Consider the following 26422-nt stretch of genomic DNA (forward strand, 5'->3'; position numbering starts at 1 on the left):
AATCCGGGGGGGACGGGGGGATTCCCCCCACCAACAATCTTGACCTGAAATTTCCACCCCACCAAAATCTTCCGGGGGGGAGTATTTGTTTTAACAACGAACATAAACAATTAGTTTGGGTTTCGAATATACTTGACTGGAATAATATCGATAACATACAAAAAGAACGGACAACAAAGAGCCTCATATCTTAGGACACTGAATCCAGCAATCCCCAGAACACAGAAATTAGACCGACTTATTTCTTCTCCATTTCTCATCGCCTTTTGTTAGCAACCACGAAGTATATAAATATATTAGTAAAACACGTAATAGCACTTATATGTGAATTTTATGCAGGAAACTATTATGTTCTTATTATGTCTAGCTATTAATTTTTGTCCCTCCTCTCTTACGCAAATCATTGTTCATAGCATCAGTACATCAAACTCTTCAATTTGCAAGTACATTTTGAATGAAAGACAGTCGATATAATATATTGTATATTTTATAATATAATTTGATTATTTAGTACTTTACATATATTTAATGACATTATATGTATATCTGCTCCTTCCCCCACCAATCTGCAGTGATTTCGCACCCTGTCATGGTGGATCCCCCAAAATTCGAATTTCAAAGGCATGTGGGACTAAATAATTGCATTATGTGCTAAAACTAACTACCTTCATGGTGCAACAGCCCTCTAAAGACAATGGTCTACCACGCTGCTTTTTCACTTGGTGACGCGTGGTCAACGCATCGACTCTCGTCGCCGGCGTTGCCTGGTTTTCGAGATACGGGGCCCGCTACCTCTTTTTTCATACAGCTCCCCAATTGTCCTCATGAGCCGAAATTTTGAAGGCTCCCTCGTGGAATTGAACCCGGGACAGCTCGCACCAAAGGCGAGAGTGCTTACTGTTTAGCCTACGCAGGAGTCCTATGTGTGCTAAAACTTCGGCATAAAATGTTTGAGTGTCTTAGCGGGCTCCAAAATTTCAGACACCGATATTTTCATCTGTTTAGTTCTTATTGCAATCTTTACCATATTTTTTTTACTCAACAAGTATAAAGAGTGCGAGTGCTAATGTCGGTGAGGAGGGCGAAAACCCACTTTTTGCGTTGAAAATCTACATTCACACATATGATGCAGAAATGTAGTATCAATGTACTAAACGCACGGTCATGAAAATAGGCGGCTAGGCAGAATTGCGCTGGTGCCAAATTTGGGAAAAGCAAAGCGAGAGCGGGACGAAAGTCGATGGTTCCAGCGCACTGTGTGGCAACGTCAACCAGGCTGCGATGCCTAGTTCGAGCGTCAGACCGACCTATCTCCCGGACGTCTTCCCTGGCCTTTCGAGCAAATACTGTCAGTTTGTATCACATGGTTTACAAAGACCAACTCTACAGTTCAACGAGATCTTCCATTCTCTTAAACCTCCGAACACACAGGGTTGTGCTCCGACGTGGCAACAGCGCGAACTTCTGTCACCCGCCTAATTTCATGGTCGTGCGTTTAGGAGAATATTAGTGGTCAAACTTCTTTTCGTGTGTAGCATAAAGACATTGATTTTTTCAATGCATACATTAATGCAGCCGCCCCCGTGGCGGAGTGGTTCACATCGCGCTACGACGCGTGAGGTCCTGGGTTCGAACCCCGGCCTGGGCATGGATGTTTGTGAGTGTCTATTCATCAATTTCATCATGTCCTCACTCATCCCCATCTTTGCAAATTAGCCAAAAGTGGCACAAAAAGCGAAGTAAAATAAAGTAAATCAATCAATCAAGCATACATTAATGCAGTCTACAACCATAGCAGACAGTGGCGTACACGGTGGGGGGTCGCTTTATGGCGGTTACAGCCAAAGTCTTAGCTAGGGACGGGCAGAGGGGGACGTTCATGGCAGGAGAATAAATTTTGAAGTACAAACTTACAATTTAAAATATATTTATAAAAAAAATACATATTGCAGAAACGCAAGGACAGCAACTGCACTTGAAGAAGTAGGACTTATTAGTGTGAAATAACAACAGACCTGCGATTCCAAATCAATTCTCAACCTAAATGATTTGGACTCACGATTTCTTAATTGACTGGCCTAGGTTCGAGTCCTGGTGTGGGTATATCTTCATCAATTTCACGTAATCAACTTTCAGCCTCAGGGCGCAATGTTTGACCTTTCGCGAAGGCACCGAAATGTCAGACTCAATTCCATGTAGTATACCACGGTATCTGCAAAATTGAAATCTCTACGATAAGGTGTACAAACATGCATTAAAAGCTGAAATATTTTTGCCTGTAGTGTGAGATAACAAAGTTATTAGGGACAGTGATGTAATATTATTCCCTATATTAAAAAAAAAAATAGATGTTAGTCTCTTTTGGATATCCCCATTTCAGAAAGTATGAAAAATGTATGCTTGCAAATTTTGGCGTCATATATTTTGTTAGGGTTATTGTTAGGAACAATAATAGAAGTAATCATGTAAGTACTAATGCTAATGCATAATAGAATCCTAGAGTATGCAAAATACATACTTAATTCAATATATTTTCTCGTAATTTGGGGTGAAATATATTAAATCATAAAAATTACAATATTTGACTTTTTTTCAATTTTTTCCAGTCTTTCACATTGCTCATGAAACTGAAATAGCATTGTGACTCTTTAAAATAAAAAAGGCTGCAACTCTTGACCTTCTCTTCATTCCTTCGTGGTATAACTTGGAAGAGAAGCGTGTTTTCATATTATTTCCAAAGTACACACTTCTATCCACTTTTTACGAGCCCGTAAATGTGTTATCTCACACTACAGGCAAAAAAAATCAGATTTTAATACATGTATGTACACTCAGTTTTAATGAGTGAAATTTTTGTGATGATCATGGTACACAATTGAAATGGGGAGCATCTTTGTACTTTTTCTATTCGACAGATTTCTAATTTTAATTTTTCCTTTTAGGTTTATGTTTCTACAACACACATACACACAGGCGCGCAAAACTCTCTACTAAAATCGTGGGAGAGAAGGCATTGTAACTTGCACGTGCTGCAAGAAGTCACACGAGTTCAAAAAGAAAGGAAAAATCTTGCTGTTCCTTAGATCGCACAGGTACTTTACATGAAATGAACGAAAGATAACTAATTGCGCACAATTTTCTCTCCTTTTACAAACAAAATGGCTGCCAGGAAGTCATTACCTTTTAGCAAGAAGAGGGGGAAGGAGGAGGCAAACTTCCCATATTATTTTTTAATTGGTGGGTTTCTGTTTTCCACGTCTTCCGTTAAGTATAATATCCCCTTCCATAGTGTCATATTGCAATTCTCGTACTGGGCTATTATATATATTCCTTCCTGAGTAAAGAGAAGCTTTTTGGATCAAAAGCTTGCCTTAGTTCTACTGGTGAATGAACACTGGTGTTTCCTGTAGCAGTGATTCATATGCAAGGGAGTGTCTTATACTACATGACATAGTACAGTACTGGACAACTACAGATAGCAGCTCTTGGTGTGGACGCCTGCGAAACGAGTATGTATCAATGTGCAATATTGTTTGTGGCCTTCAGCCTCTGTTCATTGACGCGGGGAAAGTGAACAAGTGGACGTAGGGGACCTCACACGCCTAACGCAACAGCCGACCTCAGTGGCGGAGTGGTTAGCACAGCGCGCTGCAACGCCAGGGGTTCCGGGTTCGAGTCCCTGGTAAGGCATGGGTATTTGTGTTTATCCAAAAGTGAAAAAATGAGAATACTGTAAAAATTGAAAAATGTAAAAGTTAAAAAAGTGTGAATGACGGGGGATACCACCGCGTAGGGGTATTTCTAAAAAAAAAAAAAGTGGTTAGCATAGCGCGCTACGACGCCAAGGATCCCGGGTTCGAATCCCGGCCTGGGCATGGGTATTCTTTGTGAGTGAGCCTTCATCAATTTCAGCATATCATCACTCATCATCATATTCGCGATAAGACAAAAGTAGCAGAAGTGCAACGTAAAATAAATCAAGGCAACAATGTACAAAGTTCATCAGAAATGATGGTCTAAAACAGCCAGTTTCCGCCGCCTTACAGCTACCATTAAAACAATGACCATGACTTACTTCCAAAATATTAACGGGCATTACAAACTTAATAATTGAAATTTGAATTGTATATTTTTAAAAAAATACATTTCTTTGTGTAACCAACTACAATTTATAACCATCATCTATCTACAAGCAAGAGATAATATTTACGTTTAAAGTTGACAGTTTTTCTTTTATTTTACAACGCTGTACTATGAACCTATATTACATAACATGCAGGGTTTAGTGTAGACTGACGCCATGTGTATTTTCCATTTTAACTACGACACAGAGAGGTGACGATATGAATTCGCCTGTGATTACGCAAATATAGCACTTTCGTCCTGTTCTTTTGTAAATTTACAGACAGACTGTTAAGTTTTAACGGCAGCGTATTGTAAAATTTACGGTGTACGTCAAATCAAATTTCTTATTATGTTGATGAAGTATAAATTGGAATGAAACAATTAAAATGCCACTATGACAGTAACATGCAGGGAACTATCAATAAGACGGGCAACTGTGGTTTTCGTCACGCATGGAAGTGGATGACATGTGGCCGGGGAATATTATGTGGACTGACGAGGAGCATTTTACTCTGGACGGTGCAGTGAATACACAGAACTGTCCCATATGGGGTTCCACTCATCTACATGTTGTGCAGGAACAACCATTGAACTCAGTTTACGTGACTGTTTGGTGTGGGTTCAGTAGCTCCTTCATTCTTGGTCCATTTTTCTTTGAGGAGATGACACCTCGAGGGCCTTATAGGTGCATGTTATAGGGACCTCTTGTGCAACACGTGATTCCAGCTTTGCAAGAAGGGAACTGTGACCACACCACCATTTTCATGCAAAATGGGGCAACACCACATGTCGCTCGCCAAGTGAAACATTTTCTGCTAGAAACCTTCAAAGACCGCATCATCTCTAGCCAATTTCCAGACGCGCGGCCTTCCAGGTCCCCCGACCTAAATCCATGTGATTTCTGGTTGTGGGGATATTTAAAAGATCGTATCTATCAGGGACATATCCGGTCTCTGCCTGATCTGAAGGCTAGCATACAACGAAATGTCGCTCAGATTTCACCAGACATGCTGCGAGCAACTGTCGATCATGCCTTGTTACGGATGCAGCATGTTGCTGAGTTGGGAGGCCATATTGAATAGTTCTTGTATCCATAGTTCCTAATAAACATGCCAGAACCACCGTTATTATGTGTTTGATCATTCCTGCCTGTTGTCTGTACCCATACCACATTCTGACTGCTTACAGCGCCAAATTTTAACCTGGTGGCGAGAATTGGAACTATTTATTATTATTATTATTTTTTGCAATTCGCGAGCGCATTGCTTCATTAGCATATCTACGAAGTTTCAGACTTCTACGCTCATTAGAGGCTGTTCTGTACCACTCTGAACACCGTAAGTTTAATTGTACACATATTATTGCCATGTACTGTATGTATTTTCCCTAACAGTAATCCTCACTTCTCTGAACTTACTGCAATGGTAAGATTTTTTTGGGAGTGTAAAAAGTCAAAGAATTTGAGATACGATTGTTCAGAACTTATACACAAGCAAAAGACACACCACTGTGCAGTAGATAACAAGTACACTCATACCTAGTGATATCCGCTTTGGTTATTTAATATACGGTTCTGAATTCGATCACAGTACACGTTTAGATAAAGGCAACATGGACATAGGCTTTCAAAGGTGCGAAACACATTTTGCCCATCTGAAACTGCTCAAGAAAGGCAGATGTTATACATATTCACGAATATGTAGTAACTTTCACTTACGTCAATCTAACTAACTAACTAACTAACTCCCTAGCCTCCTTAAACCCGAAGGTTCATGGCTGCAGCAACACAGACCTTCCATCTTTCCCTATCTTGAGCAAGTTCTATAAGTATATAGAACTTGCTCAAGATAGGGAAAGATGGAAGGCCTGTCATCCCTACCGATTTCCCTTAGGTCCATCTCAACGTTGTCCCTCCATCTTCGTCTTGGCCTTCCTACAGGTCTCTTACCATCAGGTTTCCCAACAAGAATCCTGTAAACTCCTCTTTCCTCTCCCATTCGTGCCACATGGCCTGCCCACCTAAGTCTGCTTGATTTAATTATTCTAATAATATCTGGAAATGAATACAAATTATGTAGTTCTAAATTATGTAACCTTCTCCTCTCACCTGTCTCCTCATCCCTTTTAGATCCAAAGATTTTAATAAGGATCTTATTTTCAAATACTCTCAATTTATGTTCCTCTTTCAATGTAAGGGACCAAGTTTCACATCCATATAATACTACAGACAAAATTACTGTTTTGTATATTTTAACTTTTAGTTTCTTAGATATTAAACGAGAAGACAAAAGTTTATGAAGAGAGAAGTAACATGCATTTCCTGAATTAAGCCTACTTTTTATTTCCTCTTTAATATAATTTTCATTTGTTAATACTACTCCTAAATATTTGAAGTTGGAAACTGGTTCAAACGATTTGTTATCAATAATTAGATTTTGATTATTACCAACACTTGGATTCGGCCTGTAAGCATATATTTAGTTTTCTCTTTGTTAACTTCCAAACCTATCTCTTTAGCAGTTTTGAAAAATATTTTAACATTATTCTTAATTGTATTCACGTCATCCCCCAGTAAGTCTACATCATCTGCATATGCTAACAACTGAGTCACACCATTTAATTTTAGACCTTTAGTTTCTTTTACCTTCCTTACAGCATATTCTAAGGCAAAATTAAAGAGCAATGGAGATAATGCATCTCCTTGTTTCAACCCATCATGAATTGTAAATTTGTCAGACATATTAATACCCACACGAATTTTACTTTCTGTTTCACTGGTGCATATTTTTATCATACTAACAAGCTTCTTAGGTATTCCAAACTCTACTAATATATTATATAATTTCTCTCTTTTGAGCGAATCATATGCTTTTTTGAAATCAATGAATAGCTGATGGATATTTTGATTATATTCCCACTTTTTTCAAGTGTCTGTCTGATGTGAAAAATTTGATCTGTAGTTGATCTGTTACGTTTAAATCCACATTGATAATCACCTATAATTTCTTTAGCATATGGGGTTAGTCTTGTTAAAAGAATGTTAGATAATATTTTATATGTTGTTGAGAGTAGAGAAATTCCACGGTAATTATTGCAGTTCATTTTATCACCTTTTTTAAACACGGGAACAATTATGAATTCTTTCCACTGTTGAGGTATTTCTTCTTCATTCCATATTAAACAAATTAATTTATGAATTTGACATATTAATGAATTTCCACCATATTTAATTAACTGAGCTGGTATTAAATCAATGCCAGGTGCATTGTTATTCTTTAGCCTTTTAATAGCATCTTTAACTTCAGTCAAGTTAGGTTCTGGAACTAAAGGTTCTGCTGTGTGGACTTCATTTACTTCTGATTTATCTCCTACATGGACATTTAAAAGTCATTAAAGTAGTTCTTCCATCTATTTAGAATATCGCTTGGGTCAGCTAGAAAATAACCGTCTTTATCTTTTATCAAGTTTACTTTAGGTTGCCACCCCTTTCTAAACTCATTTACACCTTTATATAAATCTCTGATATTTTTATTTTTGCTGTTTGTTTCAATTTCGTTAATTTTAATTTTCAAGTAATCTCTTTTTTTACGTCTAAACGTGCGGTTAACTTCTCGCTTTATTCTATTATGATTGTTTAGATTTGTATCATCAGAATTATTTAACCACCTAAGTCTAGCCTGATTTCTTATTTCTATTAGATTATGACATTCATTATCAAAACCATGGCTTACTTTTTCTCGGTTTATGGTATCCTATACTTTCTTTAGCTGCTGATTCTATTGCATTACGTATGTGCTCCCAATACTTATTTAAGTCTGTTTCATTTATATTTTCATCATCATTTAAATCCTGCAAAACATCAAATCTATTTGACAGTTTAATTTGGTATTCTTTCTTAATTCTTTCATCAGTAAACTTTCCTGTATCAAATTTTAGAACTTTTAGATGTTGTTGTTTATGATTTATCACTGAGAGTCTTTCTCTTAATTTAGCAATTACTAAATAATTGTCAGTGGCACAGTCAGCACCTCTATGTGTACGAACGTCAATTATACTAGTATGCCTTCTCTTATCAATGAGAATATGATCTATCTGATTATGAGTTTTACCATCTGGAGAAGACCAGGTATATTTATGGATATCTTTATGTTTAAAAGTGGTACTTTTCACAATTAAATTTTTTAAGGTTGCAAAGGTAATCAATCTTATACCATTATCATTACTTAATTCGTGAAGACTTTCTTTACCAATCGTGGGTTTAAATGTCTCTTCTTTGCCAATCTGTGCATTACAGTCACCTAACAGAATTTTCATATACTGAGAAAATTTATCAAAGACCTGTTCTAACTCTGTATAAAAATCATCTTTAGTATTATCATCTTTATCTTCCGTTGGTGCATGTATGTTTATTAAAATAATTGTACACCACCTACCCTGTAAAACTGCATATGATATCCTATCATTAATAAATTCTACTGTTTTAAGAGCCGAGATAATTCTGTTATTTATGAAAAAGCCTGTTCCAAAATTATGATTTTCAGTATCACCATAGAAAAAAGTATAATTTTTAGTTTTACAATTCCCTTCTCCTGGCCACCTAACTTCCTGGACAGCTACTACATCTAATTTATACTTAACTATCTCATTAACTGTACACTGAAATGCTCCAGGCCGGTAAAGGCTCAGAATATTCCAGGTGTCTAATTTAATATCCTTATTCCTAATGTAGATCTTATCCTTAGTCCAGGGACCTCCCAAAGTAGTCCCCACCCGGAGATCCGAACGGGGGACTATTTTACCTCCGGAATATTTTACCTTGGGAACATCCATGGCCTTATATTGCTGTTTCTTGACATTTTTTTTTACAGTGCAGAGTTGTCAGCTCTACGCCTAACCCCCAATATGAATGGAGGAACTACTACACAAGACAAACACAAACACATTAGACAGCACAACTACCGTGCGTCCATTTCGATCTGCAGCCGAGAGATCGGGAGAAGCGTGGCGGGCGGCACTGACGGAGATGCCGACATTTGCGGCCTGAAATGCCCGCTTATTTTTATGGACATATGCAGACATTTATATAAATATTGCAAAACGAGCACTAACCTGTGTTATAAGAGTATGGTTTTAATTTTACTAGCTTAGTGACTGTATGTGCCGATGATTTTGACACGCCCACCTCTTGTGAAACACGGCGTAGAGGTTTGTTTGGAGAACGTTCTAACGCTGCACCAATATCTTCGAGTTTTGCTTCGGTTAGAATCCGTCGTTTTTGCTTAGGTGTTTTAAAATTTAACTATACAGTTTCTCGTAATTTAAGGACAAGATGTCTAACCGTATCTCTGTGTGGAGTTGAAACGCATGGGAATTTCTGTACAAATTACCTACACACGTCTCGACACGAGTTTCTTTTGACGTAGGTACGTGTCATACATAAAAAAATCTTTGTTCTAACGTGAATCTTGCGGCTGGCATTCCAATCGTCTCACTGACACGTCACACATACACACTACAATAACACAAACAAGTAACTGCAAGTAACCAAGAATAACACTCTTGCGCACATTACGAAATTAACACGCTCTAGGTTTACATTACTCGCCACTATATTTACAACTCTGTCTTCATCTAGTCGCGAAGGAACAAAAAACTCGAGCTCGGAGATTTCGGATTGCAAGGAAGCTCACGAACACTATTGACTTTTAACGGTTTCTTCTACAGCGTAATCTTGATACAGTGTTGCACATTCAAAACCTCCAAACGATCCCCATCGGCACAAAACTCTTTCAAGGATATAAACTTAAGCAGGACGTTACTGGTGAAAATTATGATTAAAATGTTTTATTATCTGTGGCTCTTAACATCGTTTCTAAAGCGTATTTTTTTGTGTATATAAGAGCAGAACTTGGATGAATTACAGAAGAACTTTTGCGTGTTATAACACAGGTTAGTGATCGTTTTGCAATATTTATATAAATGTCTGCATATGTCTATAAAAATAAGCGGGCATTACAGGCCGCAAATGTCGGCATCTCCGTCAGCGCCGCCCGCCACGCTTCTCCCGATCTCTCGGCTGCAGATCGAAATGAACGCACGGTACTACACAAGACACACACAAACACATCACAACTATAACACAATATAAACACAAACACACCACAACTACTACACAATATAAACATAAACTACACACCACAACTACTACACAATATAAACATAAACTACACACCACAACTACTACACAAGACAAACACAAACACAAACAAATTAAACAGAACAAACTACTACGCAAGACAAAACAAACATACTAGACAGCACAACTACTGCACAAACATGCTAGACAGCACAACTACAACACAAGACACATACATACACATCACCGATACTACACAAGACAAACAGAAATACATTAGACAGCATAACTACTACATAAGATAAACATAAACACACTAGACAGCACAACTACTACACAAGACAATCCCAACCACACTACCACAATACCAAACATGTTAACTAGTATTATCTGAGTAAGGACAATATGAAGTCAAGGTTTTTATCTTTTCAGGAACATTAAGTTAAATTAAAACAGGAACACTCTAATAATGAAAGCTTCGGAAAGTTCTGTTTTATATATACACATTTATCGAGAATAATAATTATTACAAAAAATGTTTTATCTTCTGTTCCATTTCTCGCAACCTCTAGGTACGGGTGTATATATAGCTCAAGTAAGGGGGGGTTCAACTATCGTTCCTATATTTCATAAGTGAAAATCCTGGACACAACTTTGGATTGAGTTGGTGCTTTTAAGTCCACTTTATGCACAGTAAGGCTAAAATGGGATCCAAACCACTATGTGCCTCCACCCGGTATCAAACCCGGGACCCCTTGGTTACAAGGCGATGACGCCAACACTGCCATGCCTGAACACAACTGGCCGCTAGCTTGTTAGGAAGCGTGGGGGGGGCTAAACCCCATAAAGTTGTACAATATAATTGTCATATAAGAAAGTTCTTTCTTTGCTAAAATTTATTTGAAGTTGGCTCTTCTGAAAATAATTCAGCAGCTGCCTTTGACAAACCATACATTTATTTATCTTTCCTTTCATTGCAGTTGTCGAATACAAGGCGTTCCCAAAATGCTGTGGTTATGGATTGTTTTCCTAGTTATCCTGTTCATATACTGTTACCAAGACACAAGACTGCCTAAAGACTTTCCACCAGGTGAGTTAACAAGTATTAAGTACTGTTTCATGCAAGTTATTCAAGTATTCTATCCCTCGCTCTCACCGTATTTTTTATCATTTCCTTCCAAATTTCCTTTTCTTTTTTTTCTAATGTTCCCTCTTTGTCTGTCTTTATTTCCTCATTCTTAATTATTCTCTCTATCATTCTCTGTTTCTCTACTTCTTTTTCACTTTTTTGATCTCTTCCTATTTGGGTATATATATATATATATATATATATATACACACACACACATACATACATACATACATACATACATACATACATACATACATACATACATATATATATATATATATATATATATATATGTGTGTGTGTGTGTGTGTGTGTGTGTGTGTGTGTGTGTGTGTGTTCTGTTGTCTCGGTCCCCCATCTTCTCCAACTTTCGATCTTCTCAATTTTATAATTAGGCTTTTGGTATTCTTGCTTTCTATCATTCTTCCTATCCTATATCTCTTTCTTTCTTAAATGTTTTCTTCATTTCTCTCACTCAGACCACATAATGCTGAACTGTATAATCTTCCCTGCAACCTATACTGAACGCAACTCCAACTGGCGGCTGGGATACAGCGAATCAGCGATCAGTTGAATTTTCTTCGACTGAGATCGGGCATTTTCGAGTCATAAGGTACCGAACGCTGTTCGCGGGACGAAACAAATGAGCGTTGGGTACACCACATGTTGCCAAACGTACTGTTTGGTTTGAGTTGCTGTTTTAAGTCCACTTTATGCACAGTAAGGCTAATCGCAACTACAGTTTAAAGTGGGATCCGAACCACTTGTGCCTCCACCGGGTATTGAACCCGGGACACCTTGATTACAAGGCAATGACGCAACCACTGCGCCATGGTGGAGGCCCCCAAACGTACTGTAAAGCAAGCAAGAAAGTATCTTCTCGGGCAACGGTATTGTCAGCACCAGAAATCAGGGTACGTTAATGGTACAACGAGAGCGTATAGAAGGAATAGTGTGTGCACTCCCTGAGTTGCCGTGGTCCACCGCCTGGATGGCAGTGGTGACGTTTGAGACTGCGCGGAAGATGCTCGCGTTGCTTACATAGCTAACTACATAAGAAACAAAAATGCATGTTACTTACGTTTGGAGAAGAGCTCAGCAGCTGGATAGTTTGAAGAATTTCGGAGATGATTTTGCTGTCTTCGAGGCACTTAATTCCTTTCTTATCTCCTTGGTGCGGAAGAAAAATCGACATTTCAGATAGTGAAATACGAGTCTAGGTAGCGTACGCAGCACATGATCTTCACAGCATCCTAATTGCGAAGTTTTTACAGCAATTATATTTAAATTGTCCAAACACTCAAAAAATATATCCCCCCATAAACTATTAGCACATGATAATTTCTCTGCAACAACATCTTCCACTCGTAACAGCACATCATAAACACTTTTCGATGCATAGGTAAGGTATTTACAGCCGTCACCCGAACCATAGTCTTGGACAGGGTCGCCGACTTGTCAAAATTATTGGGGGGGGGCTCTGATCACTGAAATAAACTAATGAATGAATCACTCTCCCTTTTTTAAGTTTTGGCCTCAGTGTTCGGAATCTCATAAAAGCCCATGAATTTCTCAAAAATATCAATTTTAACAATACTCATAATTACATACTTAGTATATAATAATAAGTCATGTGTTTTGCTGTCTCTGGTCATAGCCCCCCCCCCAAAGTTGATGGTTTAGCGGTCTCAGCCCCCCAAAGTTGATGGTCTAGAACATTTCAAATGTGAATTTAAAGTCAAGTTCATGGGGCACAATTAAGCCCCATGGAGTCGGCGCCTATGGTCTTGGATTAGCGTAAGTGAGGCAGGTACGTTAGTTGGTTCCCCGTGCAGAAAAGTTGTACACAGTTTACAATGCGTCACTTTTGAAATATACCGCACTGTGTATCCTGCCAAATGATACACCAAGTATTCTTTACCAACACTTTGTTCATTTAAGTACGGTATGTTGCTTTCCCAGTCCGGTATTTGAATTTCATCTTCAACAATGGAAATTTTTTCCCTTATTTTATTTTCAGGTTGCTTCTTCACCGAAAGATTTTTATTTTCGGTTGCTCTTGCCGGAGTTCGCATTTCATTAACAAAAGACGTCAGAGGACACTGTATTCACAGTTTCCGCCCGAAAATAAAGCAAGTTTTGCTGGTACGTAAATTGATTGCACATATGTAAGTGCAGAAAATCCACAGTGGAGGGATGATCACCACAAGTGAACGACCGCAATATACCAAAATGGCGTTCTAGAGGATCTTGATTAAATTTTCCTGTCAAAACGTACTTGTAATTGTTCTTCCACAAATATTCGGACACTTCTAAAGTACTTTCTAAAGTCACTCTTTAGGACTCTAGCGTTTATTTTCTGAAGCGAATGAATTTCGATTATCTCTAAGGACAGCATTCCATTTTATTAAAGTTGTATGTGCTTCTGATCCTTTATATATTGCCTGTGCAGGAGTCATATCCAGATCTACAGCCGGGTACGAAACACGTAGGCATCTTGTAGTTTTCGCTCGCTGCTGTATCAAACACAATAATAATGCGTTGAACACAACACAAACTAGTCACAACGGATCAATCACAAATCTAACGAAACTAAACTGAATAACGTAACAACGTTGTCATTAATAAAAGTACACAATGTTATTCTAGCACAACACAACACAACGCTCTACATAATGCGCGGCCGCACTGCAAGCAGAAGACGCTCGTCGCAAGCGAAGGTGCTGCCAGTGTGTCGGTGGGGCACCGCTCTATTCACTTGGCTTACGGGAAGAAACCGAAGTGCGCACACTTCCTCTTCTATACGCTCTGGTACAACTGTACACGGGGACCTGAACGATAAAGTTTCCGGAACGACCTCCCACAGGCCGGAATGCAGCAGGACGCACAGTTGTCAACGTTGCTTAGGGGGAGCGATGTGATCCCTTCAGCTTTTACTTCGCAACTGAGTTTGCTGACACCCATCGGACCATTGATTGATTTAGTTTATTTTACTTCGTGTTTTGTGCCTCTTGGCTAATTTGCGAAGATGGGGATGAGTGATGAAATGATGAAATTGATGAATGGACATTCACAAACAACCAAGCCCTAGCGGGATTCGAACCCGGGACCCTTGGTGTCGCAGCGCGATGTGCTAACCACTCGGCCACAGGGTCCGGCACCCATCGGACCACACGCCACCGAAAATGATAGGGGGAAAGAATGCGCCAGAAATAGCCATCAAGGTCAAGCGCCAGTTGGAGTTGCGATCAGTATAGTGGTGGTGATAAGAGACTGTAGGCAAGGACGAAGCTGTGATTACAATATTAAGATAGTTGTGGATTCACTTTGCCCAGAAGCAGGCCACATGGAATACTTAGATTGCTGCAGCAATAAACAAGACATTTAGTTTTAGCATTCTATCAATTTCTCTCTTGCTTCCCTGTTTTTCTTTCTCACATTGCGCCTATTTCTATCTCTCCCCGTCTCTCTTTCACTCGATAACTCACTTACCCGTTACTTTCTTTTCAAGTGAAAAATGTAGATTCCTATTTTGTTGTTTACGCAAGCGCTATTTCTTCAACAGGTCCAAGAGTGTTACCGATCATTGGAAATGTCCACCACTTCATGTACCACTGGGCGCACTTCCGTTCCTGGCGTCTCGTCATTTCCCACCTGTCCGAAGAGTACGGCCCCCTGATCACATTCAAGCTGGGAGGAGTTCTTCAAGTGTTCGCCTGCGGTAAGGAGGCCGTGAAGGAAGTGTTCACCAACAAAGCCACAGAGGGACGTCCTCCGATGCCCATCTTTCAACTAGGGTACAAGGACGAAGGAGGTAAGCCTAATGACGTAGGGTTTGTGTGTTGAACATACCACGTAATACTAGTTCTTTATTGTCTTAACCGGAGTGCATTAACCTGATTACACCACATTTTTGAGAAAGCAGACAATATCTGGTTTTCGATTGATGGATTGATTTGATTTATTTTTCTACCCTTTTCTGTCACTTTTGGCTAATCGAAGAGATGAGGATGAATAATGATATGATGAAATTTACTAAGGTACAATCACAAAGAACGGCAATTCCTTCGTGGGTAATGCAACGCGCCACAAAGCCAAAGGTTTCAAGTCCGCTGTTAGGATATAACTTTGTTCTTGTCCGATAATCAAATTCACATCTACTCCTTCGGCTGCAGCCCTTCTTTATAAAAAATTGTCTGATCTCAGGGAATTTCTATTATTATTATAGATAGGCATAGACCTTTGGATATGTTTTATTCGCCTTTTATCACATCTCTATGCCAGTTAGGAAAATAAGGTAAACTATCTTGCAAAATATAAATGTCGATATATATTTTTTGCTACATGGAACGTTCCAATGGAGAGATTTACTGTTGAAGAAGGAGATACAGTACGTCACACACAAATAAAATAAGTTCTGGAATCTTGAAGGCACTAATTTTCCGACTTTTCTTTCCCTTTGCTAATTGTCTCGTAAGAGATGGTGTCGCGACTGCTACGCGCTACCAGTATTCGAGAGCTTCGTAAGGGAAGATGGGACAGAGTCCCTTTATGTGTTTCTGGGTTTAGCATAAAGCTTGGAAATCCGTTTACCATGACACAATGCTTATCTTCTCACTACTCCTTTACTACGGTTTCGAATCTCTTCCAAATTTTGTTTCTAATGCACTGTATTAGTTCTAATAACGTTTCACTTTATAGTGCATTGTCTTATTTTTGTTCCAAACATTCCAGTTCAAAGTTTTTCATAAGCCTGTTGATCACACACTGCCAGGTTAAAAAATGGTAAACAAATTCAAGTGTTTACGAAATAAAGGAACTAATTCACAACATAGGAACACCGTATATTTCTTAGTTTGTCAAGCACACTAACTAACAAACATATAAACCTGAGGCGGGGCTCAAACCCGTAACAATCTCTTGTGAAACCGCGGAACGACCAATCAATGCACTCAGCCATTAAAGAGCTTAGAGAATTCTATACTCTACATTTTAGTTACGTACAGTGTGGTGTGTACAGTGACCTTGTTGGGAAAAATTGAAATTGTGATCTGAACATTAGACATTGTCATAACCAATATTTAGGTCATCACGCTATTTTCCTTCTTCAATTCATTATCGATCTCTGTTGTACATATTTCAGAAACAAATCATGACATTATAAAAGCCCACATTTGTTTTATGTGCCGCTAATATCATAACCTAAACAAAGCAGATGAGAATTCAGAAAACACTGGCAAAAAGTTTTCGGAGGTCGCAATTCTATAACAGCGTCCAAAGGCCGAAACTAACCACCACTTTCTCTTGCGAATTGACGCCGCCATCTTTGTCCTTGACAGATAATCAGTTCCAATAGCCTCTGCCAGGGTGCAGCACCCGGGAACGCTGATAACTCCAAAACCCATATTTAAACCTTCGCCCATATTTAGACCTCCTCTATTTCAATTATTTTGCAGGTATGTCTTCAGCGTAATTATGTCCACTTGTGTATGTAACATTACTTCACTTTTATATTTCAGCTATAATCTTCACAAACGGCGAACTCTGGAACAAGAACCGGACTCTGTCCATGAAGGTGTTGAAGGAGTTCGGCTTCGGCAAGATGAGTATGGAGCCCTTGATTCAGGAGGAAGTCCTCTGTTTCGTATCGTCGCTGAAGAACAAGAGTCTGTCATCGGGTCCTTCCGGTGTCCTTATGCAACGAGCCTTCCACGCACCCATCATCAATGGCCTGTGGTTGATGATGGTCGGGGCAAGATTCAAGTACGATGACAATTTCCTCATGACTTGCATCAAGCTTTTGGAGAAGCACCAAGAAGCACTTACCAGCTCCGGTTTATTATTAAATGCATTCCCTGCTCTTGGACATATTGCACCAGACTACACAGGATACAGAGCGCTGATGGTGGGCTCCCGATTCCTGTGGGATTATCTAGAGGTAAAGTATTTGCTTTTAAAAAAAAAAAATCTTTACTTTCGACGTTAAACATTATGATCATTGGCGTCTTTAGGGAGAGGGGCACGGTGGCACGTGTTCCTCCAAAGGAGATGACTGATTACTGACAACACTACCTAGTATATTACAACGAACAAAAAAATGTTCAAGCAATCATTTCCAGACAGTAAAATAATAAAACAAAATTTATCACAAATTCATTAATGCAATGGAGTGCAATAACCTTCAGTCATGGACACAAAGCGAGTGTATTCTAGTTGTAATATTTCACATGTTTGTGACAGTTGCACCTCAGGGAATTAATTCTCAGGATTGTCGCTTTCTGTAATCATTGTCAATACAAACAAGTAACTTAGAACTAATTATATTTCACGAAAATCTATTAAATCACATAATAAATTGGTCCTGGATTAGATATATATTGTACAGTGGTTCGGATTCAACTTTTAAGGTCTATTTCCGATTAGTTTATCTGGCCAAAATTTGGACTTAAATTAACCCTTGTAACCCTATACGCCTTAATGGCGTGGTGTAAAGCACAGGGGAGCACTTTACTTTTACCTTTTACTGTCTCGATGTGAATAGTATAACTCTATATCCGTCTATGATTATAATGATATATATTATGAATAACATTAAATATCTCATTGTAATGAAGTTAACTTTATTTCTATCTCTCTTCACAGCATACTTTCATACTCCTTAAGCATTTATATTTCTTATATACACTTTTTAATCCAAACATTTGTGTTCTTACAGAAACAAATATGTTTCTATTTCTTTGGCCGACGCCAGCCAAGCCGTTTCCCAAAATTTCTCTGCTTTCGAAAAATCGCTATGAAATTCCAAATTCTGAAAAACTACAAAACTAATTAACTAACTCTCTAGCCTTCTTAAACCCAAAGGTTCATCACTGCAGCAACACAGGCCTTCCATCTGTCCCTATCTTGAGCAAGATCTATATACTCTTTTCCATCCCTACAGACTTCCTTTAGGTCCATCTCAACGTTGCCCTCCATCTTCGTCTTGGCCTTCCTACAGGTCTCTTACCACCAGGTTTCCCAACAAGAATCCTGTAAACTCCTCTTTCCTCTCCCATTCGTGCCACATGGCCTGCCCACCTAAGTCTTCTTCATTTAATTATTCTAATAATATCTGGACATTAATACAAATTATGTAGTTCTAAATTATGTAACCTTCTCCACTCACCTGTCTCCTCATCCCTTTTAGGTCCAAAGATTTTCCTAAGGATCTTATTTTCAAATACTCTCAATTTATGTTCCTCTTACAATGTAAGGACCAAGTTTCACATCCATATAATACTACAGACAAAATTACTGTTTTGTATATTTTAACTTTTAGTTTCTTAGATATCAAAGGAGAAGACAAAAGTTTATGGAGAGAGAAGTAACATGCATTTCCTGAATTAAGCCTACTTTTTATTTCCTCTTTAATAAAATTTTCATTTGTTAATATTACTTCTAAGTATTTGAATTTGGAAACTGGTTCAAACGAGTTGTTATCAATAATTAGATTTTGATTATTACCTAACACTTGGTTTCGGTTTGTAAGCATATATTTAGTTTTCTCTTTGTTAACTTCCAAACCTATCTCTTTAGCAGTTTTGAAAAATATTTTAGCATTATTCTTAATTGTATTTATATCATCCCCCAATAAGTCTACATCATCTGCATATGCTAACAACTGAGTCACACCATTTAATTTTAGACCTTTAGTTTCTTTTACCTTCCTAACAACATATTCTAAGGCAAAATTAAAGAGCAATGGAGATAATGCATCTCCTTTTTTTAACCCATCATGAATTGTAAATTTGTCAGAAATATTAATACCCACACGAATTTTACTTTCTGTTTCACTGGTGCATACTTTTATCATACTAACAAGCTTCTCAGGTATTCCAAACTCGACTAATATATTATATAATTTATCTCTTCTGAAAAATTACAAATCTTTAGAATTTCTTCTACAACATTTATGTGAATTTTCGACTGGCTTGCTTTCGAGGTTGTATAGATACCCTTAAGGAAAATAGGTTTGATTGATTGATTGATTGATTTGGTGTTTTAAGTCCACTTTATGCACAGTAAGGCTAATCGGGATTGAACCTACAGTTTAAATTGGGATCCGAACCACTATGTTCCTCCACCGGGTATCGAACCCGGGACCCCTTGATTACAAGGAAGGAAAATAGGTTTACGTAGTCACGAAGCAACTGCAAATCTCTAGACAAGAACCAAAGGAAATCATAATAACATTCACAGGAATGAATTCTAAGCAGATGTAATGTAATATTTTAGAATTTGGAAGTGTTTTTTTCGAAACGACAATTTTTTGAAAATGGCTTGGAAAGGTCCAGTGCATCCATAACATAATCTAAGGTTTGATTCAAATTCCTCTTATCGATGTTAACAGGTACAAATTTGTCTGACCCAAAAACGTAAAGTTGTAAAATTGCCCTCATGGTGCAAAAAAGAACTCCGTGAAATATTTTGTACTACATGTCTTACATATGGACTATTTTGCTTCCAGAAAATGGTAGATGAACACAAGAAAGCATATGACAAGGACAAAGTTCGAGATTTCGTCGATGGATTGTTCAGAGAGATGGAAGATAACAAAAACATTGAATTAAAAGGTAAGAGTACTTTTCTTATCCTTTATAGCTACATATTATATTACATCAAGCTCTTGTATTCAATTACGTTCGCTGTAGTAGATTGTGACTGCAATACGATGAAGAAATAAAATGTATGTCGTAATATGACGAACGAGTAAACAGATGGGTTTACTATCCACATATTTTCAATCAAGTTATGCAAAAAGTGGAAAGTATCTTTAAAATATTCATGTTTCTGAGCAATTCATTATCTTACATATTGTGGGAAACAGAGTCAATGAACCTTGTGACAGACAGACAATGCGCCCCCTATTACTTCGCCTTTGGCTGTTCTAGATAGTGTAAATCCAAAACAAATCTATGTAATGGATCAATCACAAAACTTCGAAGCAATCCGTAGACAATATGCTTTTATTAATGCTGATATTAATAAGTTCAATAATACTGAGAAGCGACTAGAAAATAAAAATGATATGTCAGCTATGATTTGTGTAAGTTGAAACTTTCCTACAGACAAATAATGAGAGGTTCTTTCGTTTTAAATCCCATATTCGGGAACTGAACTCATGAATAGATTCTCTAGAGTTATTGACATAGAAGGTTCTAGAGGAGATTCTAAGATTTCGAGCTATTCATTTTACTAAGAAAACTCTGTCTTTCTCACTGCGATCGCTGAAGATGAGAGTGAAGTTAGCCCTCAATATCTCGGGATTCTTCTTCAGAATTCATCTATCGTCTGTATTATAAATTTCTACCCTTTTTATCGTGTTACCTACAAATCAGTAAATTAAGGATTTGTAAACACCAAAAACTAGCAAAATATACATACAAATATGCAGCACAAACGTAAAAATGTTCTATAAATATGAAAAATGAACAGGAAACGCAATTACTCGTACAAATATAATTCTAGACCTACTGTAATCCTACACAATAGGAACAAAAGTAAAAATTCCCACAGACAAGGTAGAATATGTAACGTAATCCATTTATACAATGACAACTACTTAAAATGTTGCAATATTCAACCACAGATAATATCCTTATCTGTGATTCAACTAAGATTATTTTCAAAAGATTTATAAGCTACATGTATCCGTAGGCACTAGTCTATGGGATGAGTGAGATCACTAAAATTACATGACGTAATCGTAGCGAATTACATGTTGCGATCTTCAGGTATGGTTCCTTTATTTCGGCTGGAGAATGAGGTAAATAAGTATTGTTACCTCCTTCCAAGAAACATTAGAAAATACGACTTGCCCATCGATAACACTTCTCCAACTACTTATTTAAAGTCTCTTTCTGGCACTTTTAGCAAATCTCGTGATGAGGATGAGCGATGATAAGTTAACCCAGGCCAGGCCGGGATTCGAACAAGGGAACTTGGTGGTACCAGAAGTCAACCACATAACGCGCTAGAAGACCCAGCCAACTTCTGCCAGTATCCATCAACACGAGTATTGGACATTCATTCCTCCATTGGACAGTTTCCCCAATAGACTAAAATACCTTTAACTTACGTTTTACATCCAATATTACATCTAAATACACATCTAAGTGTCCATTAAAAGGGATTGCATCATCCAGCAAGAGGCATTCCTCCACTCCACTCTCCTACTTTCTCTAGACGAGAGTAACTCTCTGAGCTAGAGTTCCACGTGAAGGTTGCTACGGGTTAATTGGGAGGCGCGCCTTTGAAAAGTTGCACAAACCATTTACCTATGTGAAAAATCTTATATTATTTAAAGGAAATAAAAATTCACAAATTCTCAAAATTGCACTTTATATGCAAAATATACAAGTGTTGCAAAAATTACAAAAATGCAACATAAATATAATTTCATTTACTGACATTTTTGTCAAAATGCATAAGAAAATATTTATATTTCATATATGACTTTTCAATTACATACCTTTGCATATAAATTCTCAATTTGCTGATCAGATCAATTTTATAACAATGAATGATAAAAATGTAGTAAGTCAAACAGCATAAAGTTATTATATAAATAAATTAATAGTTTTGAAACTTCCTTCAACTTGCATTAATGTTTTTATAAAATTATATTGCTTCTCTTTTCCAGAAGACAACATAATCGACATATGCATGGATTTGTTCTTCGGAGGTCTTGATACTGCCAGCAATATTTTGAGTTTTGCCTTCCTGTACATGATTTTACATCCTGAAGTACAGGATAAAGTCCAGCAGGAACTTGACGATGTGATTGGCAGAGACTCGCTTCCTTCCTTCCAAGATGCCAAAAGGTATCAGATTATTTCGATTTCTGTTTCGGACATCATATCAGGGCAAGAGCTACAGTATTACTCATGTATAGTGCCTCCCCGATGGCGCAGTGATAGCGTCGTCGCCTTGTAATCAAGGGGTGCCGGGTTCGATACCCGGTGGATGCACATAGTGGTTTGGATCCCACTTTACACTGTAGGTCCAGTTCCGATTAGCCTTACTGTGTATAAAGTAGGCTATTAGTAACTCAATAGTAGTAACTCAATCGATCAATGCATTACTCACGCATGATTTAGGTGATCCCAAAAATATAATACATTTTTCATTCGTACTTAACAATCCTTGTCGCTTTGTTGTTTTGAGATGATTTCTGTTCTTTTGCACATATATCAAGAATGCTAATTCACTTATGTAATAAATTGCATTAAAGAATTAAGCATAACATTGAAAATCCGTTAAAAGCTATTAACGAAATTTAGAAATACTAGGTTAAAAATAAACCGGTGTTACAGACATAATTATTTACACTAAATCCGTAATTGGTATACCCAAAACTTTTGAATTTATTCCCGTGATATTTATCTTAATTTTACATGTATGTTGTGCATTGTTTTAAGTTTTTGTGTCATTGATTTGGAACATGAAGTGGATATTATTTCATTCCAGGTTACCATATACTTCTGCAACAATTCTCGAAATTCAGAGGTTCGCCAGTGTGCTACACACAATGCCACGATTGGCACTGGAAGATTTCGAAATAATGGGATACAAAATACCAAAGGTGAATATTCAGAGATTTCCACTTAAAAAAATATTAGATTACACGTACATACATAATTTTTCTGTCACTCCTTTATTCACCTATATTATATATAACACATATATATATATATAATATATATATATATATATATATATATATATATATATATATATATATAAAAAAAACAGGTGTTATACTAGCTGTTTTCTACACAATTTATGTTCTTGCATGCTCCATTCCTTGAGGTTCATATGGTATGATACGAATTATTTTTAAATTTAATTTCAAAACTTAGCATCTGGTCCAACATTCTTGACTTTTTTTCCATAGGAAGTTGTACAGTCACGGACATTTCTGGGTTGTAACGATTGCATTGGGTGACAATGAGATTGTTATAACCCAGAATTGTCCGTGACTGTACGTATATTCACGACTGCCGAGAGCAGAAAACCTTGAGTAATATTTCTTATGCTTTGGTGTTTCTGAAATGCGGCTTTGTTCATTGCCACAACAGCCATGAAAAGGCATAAGGACGTCCGTGCCACTTTTCGCATATGTAAATCTACATCAAGAATGCAGAAGTGCATGTGGAGATTTAGAATTTAATTTAAAATATTGCATACGTCATATAAACCTCAAGCAATGAAGTACCACGTAATTATATACCACTAGTTTCAAAAAATTTAGTTAGAAGATAAGAAACTTGTAACACTTTTAAAATAGGGACTCAATTACCAGACACCCTGTATATAAGAAGTGTGGAAATTGTAAAAGATATGAATACATTTCACGTCGAGTTTAATGTTTTGTGTATTAAATAAATATCTTCATCTACTTTCAGGGAGTTATTGTTTGGGGCAGCATTTACAGTGTCAATATGGATAAAGAACACTGGAAAGATCCTGAAAATTTCCGACCCGAACGATTTCTTCAAAATGGAGAATTGATAAAAGATGATTGGTTGCTCTTTTTTGGCGCCGGTAAGTTAAGGTCACATTTTAATTTATAATTCTTAAAAAAAAAACTTCCATACTTGAAGAAAGCAATTACGAGTTTTTGTCTTCAGTCCACCTTGTGCACAGATAGGCTAATCGGGACTAGAGGTACAGCTTAAAGTGGGATCCGAACAACGGTGTGGCTCCAGCGGGGATCGAACCTACGACTCCTTGAAAACAAAGCGAGAAAGCACTTATGTTGTTTCAAGTGTTGTAAATACTTGCCTAACAATGTTCATAATAATATTAGTGTCACACATGTAAATCGAGGATATCAAAATAATTATGTGGATTATGTTTGTTAAGTCAATTATGAAATAATAACTGTCTCAGTCGGTGTATGACATTTTGATTTGTGAATTAAGTTTCGTTAATCCTACAAGTATGAAGTGAGTATAACCACCTAGTATAACCACCTAATGCAGTAAATTACCTACATATGAAAATAGTCGTGAAAACTAACTTCAGGCTTGTACGTTTGAACATTCACCTATCTCCACGTTGCTAACATTTAATAGCAACTTATCAATGACACAATCTCTACAATAATACATCAGGCACTTCAAATCACTGTATTTTTACGTGATTGTTGATTTCATGCCGACTGCGACATAGAATCATGTATTGGAGTTCCCTAAGGACACACATTGATTGTATTATTGATATATTCAAATCAACCTAGAACATATATATATCCCACCCCATGTGTAAATCATAGAAACAAGTCATTATTTACCGTGGTGGAGTGGTTAGCACATCGCGGTACGAGCCAGGGGTTCCGGGTTCGAATCCCGGCCTGGGCATGGATGTTTATGAGTGTCCATTCATCGACTTCATCATATCATCACTCATCCCCATCTTCGAAAATTAGCCGAAAGTTGCACAAGAAGAGAAGTAAAATAAAGTAAATAAAAAAACGCAAACAATTAATGTATGTTTATGAGAACTAAATGTACATACTTTTGATGTGCTCAAATTACATAAGACTTACATAAAAGTTGCATGAATTCAAGCATTTTCCTAGTCAACTTATGCTCGACTTTGTATATGAGACGTGGATGGCTGCGCTTATTGTCGCATGCATAACCGAAGAATTATACTTCTTGCAAACAAAAGCATTCTTGTCCAATTTACCTGGTATACATTTTCAAGTATCGAAAAGCATTTTGTTTGCAACTAACAGTCTACAGGCAGTATTTTGGTAGAATGTAAATCGGTCAAATTGATTAGGTAAAGGTAGCAGCAAAAAATATCATCCTAAGCTTGCTGTTATGAAGTCAAGATATGTAGACTTCTACTGACCACTAACCTCGTTACGCTGTGTAATAGCATCTCATCCAGGCTGGGATAGGTAATGTATAACAAATTAATGATTTCTACGTGTGAATAATATGAGAAAATATCGCAGCAATTAATACAAATAAACAAATAAAGCATGTTATGAAATACACTAAGAAATTCATGAGCTGATTTCGTGCTCTGAACTTCTTAACCATCCTCAAAAGTGAATTGACAAACTAGGTTAGACCAAATGTATGCAGGATTACACACCATATCAGGATATAAAACTTAAATAGAGTAACCGCTTTGTTCGTCTTGATAATTATTTGCGAAATTTTTCCAGGTCGCAGACGCTGCTTAGGGGAGTTCCTAGGGAAGATGAGCGTTTTCCTCTACTTCAGCACACTCCTTCTGAAATTCACCTTCAGGAACGCAACCCCCGAATCACCACCTTCTATTGAAGCTCTTGACGGGGTAGCTGTGAAACCAAGGCCATACAGGGTGATCATCAAGGAGAGGATATAAGGTTCCTGCATTCTTGCCGCAATTTAATTTATCGTTAATTGTTGTTTAATAAATTTGTATTATTTTTTTAAAAACGTTGAGTCATTGAACCTATTCCTCGGAATTTTCTTCGTGTTTTCGCTTCATCTCAAATTTTATATTAGTTACTATCACTTATGAAATTTCTTATACAGGGCGTTCATTAAAAAAATTACCCCGTCTTTTATCCAGGATTTAGGATGAGTGGTTTTATTACGTGTCCACCAGTATCAACGCTAATGCGTGGCTAATAGGCTCAGAAAGTTGTCATACACTTGTCTTGCGCTCAAGAGATGAACTGGATTTGTTAAAGTTCGCTCAGACAAACTATTGAAGAGTGGACGTACTACCTAAGTGAGATTATCACGGACTTTTCTCAATGCTCTTTCACAAGGAGTCAAAACTGAGTTACTTTAATTACAGTCCAATGACATTATCCATTAATCTATCCGGGAGACGGAGGCCGGTAAATATGAAGGAATCGTAATTCCATCCGAAGTCAATTGATTGTATTTTTTAGAGTGCTTTATCATGATTTGTCAAAGTTTTTCAATGTCTACTCTATGCTTATTTAGGATATTTGGAACTAGACCTACAGTTTAATG

General features: G+C 37.4%; 1 protein-coding gene across 1 annotated transcript; it reads left to right on the forward strand.

Moving 5' to 3' along the window:
* The first annotated feature begins 3312 nt into the window (after window positions 1-3312).
* LOC145991456 (methyl farnesoate epoxidase-like) lies at window positions 3313-25811 on the forward strand. Its single transcript, XM_083127461.1, has 9 exons — window positions 3313-3383; window positions 11242-11351; window positions 14959-15207; window positions 16913-17331; window positions 19900-20005; window positions 22075-22255; window positions 22902-23016; window positions 23840-23978; window positions 25618-25811. The coding sequence occupies exons 2-9, from the start codon at window positions 11267-11269 to the stop codon at window positions 25797-25799; spliced, it is 1476 nt and encodes a 491-aa protein (XP_082983587.1). The 5' UTR covers window positions 3313-3383; window positions 11242-11266; the 3' UTR covers window positions 25800-25811.
* Window positions 25812-26422: the final 611 nt, after the last annotated feature.

This window comes from Lepisma saccharinum, chromosome 8, assembly GCF_977018435.1.
Source record: "Lepisma saccharinum chromosome 8, izLepSacc3.1, whole genome shotgun sequence".
NCBI classification, from domain to species: domain Eukaryota; kingdom Metazoa; phylum Arthropoda; class Insecta; order Zygentoma; family Lepismatidae; genus Lepisma; species Lepisma saccharinum.